The sequence below is a fragment of the Penaeus monodon genome, chromosome 9, assembly GCF_015228065.2.
Source record: "Penaeus monodon isolate SGIC_2016 chromosome 9, NSTDA_Pmon_1, whole genome shotgun sequence".
In the NCBI taxonomy this organism is placed as follows: domain Eukaryota; kingdom Metazoa; phylum Arthropoda; class Malacostraca; order Decapoda; family Penaeidae; genus Penaeus; species Penaeus monodon.
Window position 1 is genome coordinate 44,141,795 of NC_051394.1, and position 7,500 is coordinate 44,149,294.

At 39.3% G+C, this 7,500-nt stretch overlaps 1 protein-coding gene across 1 annotated transcript in view; it reads left to right on the plus strand.

The window, feature by feature from the left end:
* LOC119576737 (ionotropic receptor 25a-like) overlaps positions 1-7,500 on the plus strand; it is a 28,576-nt gene that overhangs the window by 1,593 nt on the left and 19,483 nt on the right. Inside the window, exons 4-5 of the mRNA XM_037924380.1 lie at positions 46-249; positions 3,460-3,626. Of these exons, the coding sequence (XP_037780308.1) occupies positions 46-249; positions 3,460-3,626 (371 nt within the window). The remainder of the gene's footprint in view (positions 1-45; positions 250-3,459; positions 3,627-7,500) is intronic.

Sequence of the window (7,500 nt, forward strand, 5' to 3'; positions counted from 1 at the left end):
TACACATTCTAAACCCTAACCCTACCTATCTCAACCTCCCTACAGTATGCTCCTCCATCTTCAACGGCGCCGCCCTCCTGTTGGACGTCACAGCAGGAGGGTGGGCGTACGGGCGTGACACCGCTGCCGCCCACGGAATCCCGTACGTGCGTCTGCAGATCTCGAATTACCAGTGGATGTCAGCTGTGGACGATCTCCTCCAGAGCAGAAACGCCACGGACGCTGCTCTCATCTTCGGCACAGAGTCTCGTGAGTTTGATTTTTTTTTTTCTGTTCTCTATCGTGGGTTGATAGGCATTTTCTTTTTTGTTTTGTTTTTGTGTTTATGGGTTTTCATGTGGTGGGTTCAAATTATGCTGTATCTTTTATTTATTTATTTATTCGTATGTTTGTTTGCATGTCTTTTTTTACGAATCTCTCCCGTAGTCTTGTTGCTAACACCAAATTTTCAAATGTTTTACCTAGCAGGAGTCTTTTGAAATTTTGCATGCAGCTCACGGACCCCAAGTAGCACTTCTGCGGCTCCCTTGGGATATAAAGGCTAAAGGCTAGGAAATGCTTGCTGATTTCCCGCCGATTATGTACTTCTACTGATTTTTTCCCCATTCATTGTATTTTTTTCCTTGTGTTTTCCGCATCATGTTAATTCTTTATCGTTCGCATATAATTTTTCAGAGTGATTTCTTTTCATACTCTAATTCTAATAACCATCATCATAATTACATTTCCTAATCATACAGCATTGGCTTCTACTGATGACTGTGCTAATTAATCTGCAGTATTTTTTTCTTTTCTGTTCGTTTTTTTTTATCCCTTTTCAATTTATAAACGTTATAAGGTAATCACAACAAGAAGAAATTGCCTTAGATTTTAAATCGTTGCAAATTTGTATTCACGGATGTAGACAAGGGTGTGTGTACGTGTAAATGTGTGTGTGTGTGTGTGTGTGTGTGTGTGTGTGTGTGTGTGTGTGTGTGTGTGTGTGTGTGTGTGTGTGTGTGTGTGTGTGTGTGTGTGTGCTTTCTGCTCTCGCCTCAGTGTATACATACACCTTTATCTATTTACTCATACACCTACACGAACCCTTATATATCCTTACCATCACGACTATACCCACTCTCACGCACGCACGCACGCACACACACACACACACAAAACACACACACACACACACACACACACACACAACACACACAACACACACAACACACACACACACACACACACACACACACACACACACACACACACACAACACACACACACACACACACACACACACACACACACACACACACACACACACACACACACACACACACACACACACACACACACACAACCCGTGCGCGTGTACATCCGTTCATTCCTCGCACCTCACCTCAATTATTCAACAGGTGAGCCATGAACGTTCCACGATGAGCGAGTGTGCATGAACGCCAATCACTTTCGGGCTGTCCACGTGACCCACCCTCGTTCTTGAGACCTGGGTTACTGAAGGAATAGATGGCGCGCATGAATTTATTTTTCTTGAGAGAGAGAGGAAATTCTATGTATCTGTAAATCTGTTTGAATTTGTTTATATATGTCTGTCTGTATGTTTGTCTGTCCGTCCGCCTGTCTCTTTGTGTATCTGTCTGTCAATCGATACATCTGTCTGTCTGTCTAATTATCTATATAACAGTCTACCTATCTAATTATCTGTCTTTCTAGTTACCTACTTATCTTTCTATATCTATTCACATATGTGAATACCTACATGTATGCTTATGTGTATACTGTATGTGTATGTGTGTGCGTATGCGTATATGATGTGTATAATGCACGTGTATGCATATATGTATATGCGCATTGTGTATAATTTAAGTGTATGTGCATGTGTATATGTATATGTATATGTGTATTTACGTATGTTTTCGAATGCACGTGTCCGTACCAAAATTTACCTCGACCTTGCAGCCGAGGGCGAGCTTCCTGAGTGCAGAAAGTGAAGTGTTAGTGTTTCGGCAATTGTGGTATTGATCAAGGAAGACGTAAGGGGATGGGCGTGCTGATGAGGGGGGACGGGGGTGGGCGCGGGCGTGGTGGTGGTGGGGGGGTAGGGTTGTTAGCTTCTGGTGATTAGCTTTTTTTAAAACTAGGGTAATGTGTTTTACGATTTTATTATTTATTTATTTTCTTTCTTTGTTTTTTTTTCTGTCTTTGTCTTTGTCTGTCTATCTGTCTGTCTATCACTAATCCCCCTCTCTCTCTCTCTCACTATCTCCCCCTCACTCTCTCACTACCCCCTCTCTCTCACTACCTCTCTCTCTCTCTCACTCTTTCTCACTCTCACTCTCACTCTCTCTTTCTCTCCCTCCCTTCTCTTTTCTTTCTTTCTTGGGGAATAGGATAAGGGTAGGCTCTATTAATATGTACACATATATATGACTTTGTATGTGTAAGTTTATGTGTGTGCGTGTCGAGTGTGCACATTCCTTTTTTTATGGCGGCCGGTATGTTAGTCTGCACTTAAATAATCATCCGTTCCTTTGTGTGTCTAAACTTACCCGATCAATCGATTTTCAATCTTCATGGCTGCATTAAAGCTAAACGAAAAATTTAATGAATAACGAAAAATTTAAAGAATAGAGAAGCAAGATGTGATATATTCACCAAACCATTAAAAAAAAATCGAATAATGCAACGCACGTGATACTAAAAAAAAGGAAAAAAAAGTATACTAATAGGAATCTATGATCGATCTACTGTCTAACACTTAGTAATCAGCAACACCACCAGTAACAACACAATTGGGGCAAAAGTAGTAGAATACCACTTTGAGTACCAGAATGCCACCTTACGCCATCGGGATAACAACCTTCACTACACCTGGAACATAATGCCACCTTCACCTACCATGGTAACAAGTAATTACAATACTTATAGTTGTGACTTAATACTACCAGGATTAAGATGATTATAGTTCTTTTAGTAAGACTTGACCACCTTAGGAGTAATTAAGGTCTACCATCACCAGTTTTTTATTACCCATAGGTAAAATTAAGAACGCGATACCACCTTTTCACTAAAAAGAAATGAAAGGAACTTGTGACGTCATACCACCTTCAGATTCAGGAAAAAGGAAACTAGTAATTTACAGTGCCACATCCCCCCAATATATTATAACACCTTATAAAAAAAGGTGTATATATCACCATCTTCAGAACAGTAAAAACAAATAAAACAATACCACCTTCCGTCTCAAAAGAAATGAAAGCATCTTGTTAACGCCATATCACCTTCAAAAACAACAACAATAACTATTAAGACAAACACCACCTTCTCCTTCGGTAAATGAGAGCTTCTTGTGACACCTCACCTCAAAACACACACACACACACAAACACCAAAAAAATACAAAGAAAAACACCAATACCCATTAATACCCCACCGCCTTCCCCTTCCCCTCCCCCGCAGAGCTGGACCAGGCCCTCTACTACCTCGTCGAAGGCTCCGTAGTCCGCGTCATCGTCCTGGCCGGGATCATGTCCAACACGACGGAGACGCTGAAGAAGATGAGACCGGCGCCATCATACTACGTCATCCTCGGCTCTTCCAAGGAGATATCCACGCTCTTCGATAAGGTGAGGGAGACACGTCGGGCGTGTTAGTGTTGTCCGAGGGTGTTCAACAAGGTGATTTCGGGGAATGGGTAAGTTTGGATCGTTAAGGGTTCGATTCCAGTAGTTGGTGAGGAAGCCTAATTGCGGATTGTGGTTGGGCCCAATGGAAGTTTAATTTGGGCCCAATAGTGGATTGCGATTCGGGGGTCCAACGGAGAATTAGGGCCCAATCGAGGTTTGTGAATAGGGTCTAACAGTGGCTTGTGATTAGGGCCCAACAGGGGCTTATGCTAGTACTGATTAAATAACTTCACCCGTGTCTGAAAAAGAATAAGGAAGAAATACAAGAATCGGGAAGGTGCAAAAAGGTCTATATTGTTATCCACATTGCTGCATTTTTAATGGTCTCCAAGCCCTCCCTTGAATTCACTCCACTGGTGAGATCGTTTTCCTACCACTGTCGCGATTTCATTGTCTGTGCTTTAAGGAATATTTGTCTATTATTACTGTTGTCCTTCTACCTATTAACCCTTCTCATATGTTCGTTTTTTTTTGTCTAGTCGTTTTTAAGAATCTTCTATTTTCATTTTTTTATTACTGCTATCACTCTGTTCCTCCTTCCCTTCTAATTCCTTTTTTTCTTATCTCTTTTGCTATCTTTGTCCTTCTATTCCTTCTTCTACCTCTTGTTAATTAGTTAATTAATCTCTATTTTTTTTTTTTTTTTTTTTTTTTTTTTTTTTTGCTAAGGTTAGCTTTCTATTCTTCATTTTCGTTAGCTGTATTTTGTTAATCTTTATCTATTCCCATTATTCATTTGTTCTCCTTTCTTCGCTATCTCATAGCCCTTGGCCCATTTTCTTTGATATAAAGAATAATATTTTTAAAAATATGTATTCCTGTGGTCCGTAGGTTTAAGAAAAAATACACAACCCAATAGTTCTATTTCCTTCCCAATGTCTAAAAAAAAGCAAAACAAAAATATGGAGAGAGATATATGTAAAACCAAATTAGAAAAAAAAAAAAAAAAAAAAAAAAAAATATATATATATATATATATATATATATATATATATATATAAATATATTTTATATATATATATATATATATATATATATATATATATATATAACCAATTCTCCCTTGAGACAACGCCGATCGAAGGCATGAAGTAAACATTCCGATACGAGGTCAACATTGTTTACACCGTCCTTAACACGTTATGGAAAATTCATCAGTTACCCCTTTGTTCCTCCCCATTCCTATCCTTTCTTTTTCTTCCTCTTTTTAAATCCTCAGAGGACGATGCTGTATAACCTGTACAACCTTCTTCCTCAGCGCATTCCTATCCGTGAGTTGTTTATTTCTTTATTTATATTCCTTTCTTTCTCTCCTAGTTTTTTTCTCTCTCTCTTTTTTTTTTTTTTTTACATCCTCAGAGGGCGATGCTGTATAACCTGCAAACATTGACACTAACGGATGAGGAACTGACTCTAGGCACGCTAGGGAAGGCGTTTTTACGAGTGCTGAAGAAGAAAACTTAGATAAACCTATGGAATATTTATGGAATATCTGATGCTGGAAAGAAATTGCTTAGTGGATTTGTAGATATTCCGATAACACTTACTTTATGTAACATCTATTCATATATGGCCATATATATATATATATATATATATATATATAATATATATATATATATATATATATATATATATATATATATATATATATATAGTCACACCCACACTCAAACCCACACACACACACACACACACACACACACACACACACACACACACACACACACACACACACACACACACACACACACACACACACACACGCACACGCACACGCACACGCACACACATCTATATATACACATACATATATATATATACATATACTTATATATATATATATATATATATATATATATATATATATATATATATATATATATATGTATGTATGTATGTATAAGTATATGTGTGTATATATATGTATGTGTATATATGTCTGTATGTGTGTATGTGTATGTGTGTTTCCAGAACTGTTTAGATTTCTGAAGTACTCATCATCTGGGTAACGGCAAAACTTCAGAACAGTCGAGTACTTAGTGTTGCAAGGGACTGTCGCAATGCCTCTGCAGCTACATTAAGGGTCATCCGTCTTGTCTAAAGTTATCCGTCCATCAAAATACACTGTGTTGTCTTTCAGCCATTTGCAACAGAAATTGTTTTTTCTAAATTACTCTGTGCCGATGTCCAGGTCAACATTTGCTAACATGAACCATGAAACATCTTCAAATGGAGGACGGTTGCCAATAGGTAGACGTTTAAGATAATTTCTCATGAAAATTTCCGATTGAATTGTGGGTATCCCAAAATTTGCTCTTTTGATTATGAGAGTGATCCCACATGGGGAAATTTGCTCCGTATTTTGTGACAAATTCAACTGGAAGTCTTTGTAGAGCCAGCATGGGATCATTTCCTATGCCAGAGTATGAGAGCACTGTATCATATCGAGTGTAGCAATGACGAGTAGATACTACTTCCGGAACCACAGATCCTATGACATTTGCCATGATAAAAAATAGGAACTACCGATCAACCGACTTCCAATCAACCTCCTTCGATTTGGTTAAAGTGACCACTTCCTTTCCGTTGGAGCATCTATGCAGGTTTTGGGTAAGTTTCGATGTCTTAGGAATTAAACATTAAAAAAAAAAAACATGAGTCTCCTGCCTTGCCCCTGGTTAATTCTAGATTCTTCAGGTTTGTGTGTAAAGATGCATAGAGTTCATGTTTTATCACAGCTTCTTCGAAATGTCAAGTGGCATATTTTATTAGAACTTCCTGGAAGTGGCAAGTGACAAGTTTATCAAAACTTGCAGTCATCAGTTTCTATATGATGGAGATAATGAATAAGAATGATAAAACAATAAAAGAAAATGTGACTATAACTGATATGCGTCTGTTTTAAACCATTAAAGAGAGAATTTGGTGTTCTAAATCACATAGGGAACCAAAGTGGCCTCTTTAGGTCGCAATTTTGGAGACGTCCCTTGAGCACGTTCCCTGGAGAAGAATACTGAAGAAAATTTACCAAGGACATTGTCAGGACCCATACTTAATAAAAAACGCTCTACCCATATTTTCCCCCGTGTTGCTGCGGCTTAGGCAAGGGGACGCAGCAAGATGCCGGAAAACAGCATGCACCGCGGCCATTGAAGTTGCCGCGGGGTGCCAAGTGCAGGTGGTTCTTCCTCTCAGAGAAGCCCTCCAGCACGGTGCTCATCAGCCCTCCCTCTCCCCAATCTCTGGAAGCTGTGAAAGTAATGGTCGCAAACCATACTAAGGCAAAGCTCTCGCAAAAGAAGCAGAGGCAATTCAAGAGGCCCTTCAGAATCCCAAAGACTTTTCTAAACAATGATTGATATCGAGGAAGAGGCAAGTGTAGCGTTTGTCATCCCAAACAAGGAGTCGAAGGACTTGCTCGTGAACCGACTAGAAGGTCAGTGTCAGCCTAGGCACCAGAATGGCCACTGTTATTGCGGGAGTCAAGGCCAAGTCGCTAATATAATGGAGAAGGCAAAGGCCAGCCTCCAGTTTCCAGAATCTGCTATAGCCAACAGCACAACCAGTGTTCATTGCCACAAATGTAGAAAAAAGTATGGATGATCACTTTCGTCAGAAATACATGCGGAGTTATAGTCGAATTCGGTCAAATACTTCTCTTGCACTGTGAAGTTATCCACCATTCCAATCATACCTACAAACAACCGGGTGTTCCTCCAAAGCTTTCCTTGGAATAAGGAAGCATCAAAGCTCCTTAAGACAAGTGTCCAGCAGACTGCTAACAATCAAGGTCCAAACATGGTAAAAGCAC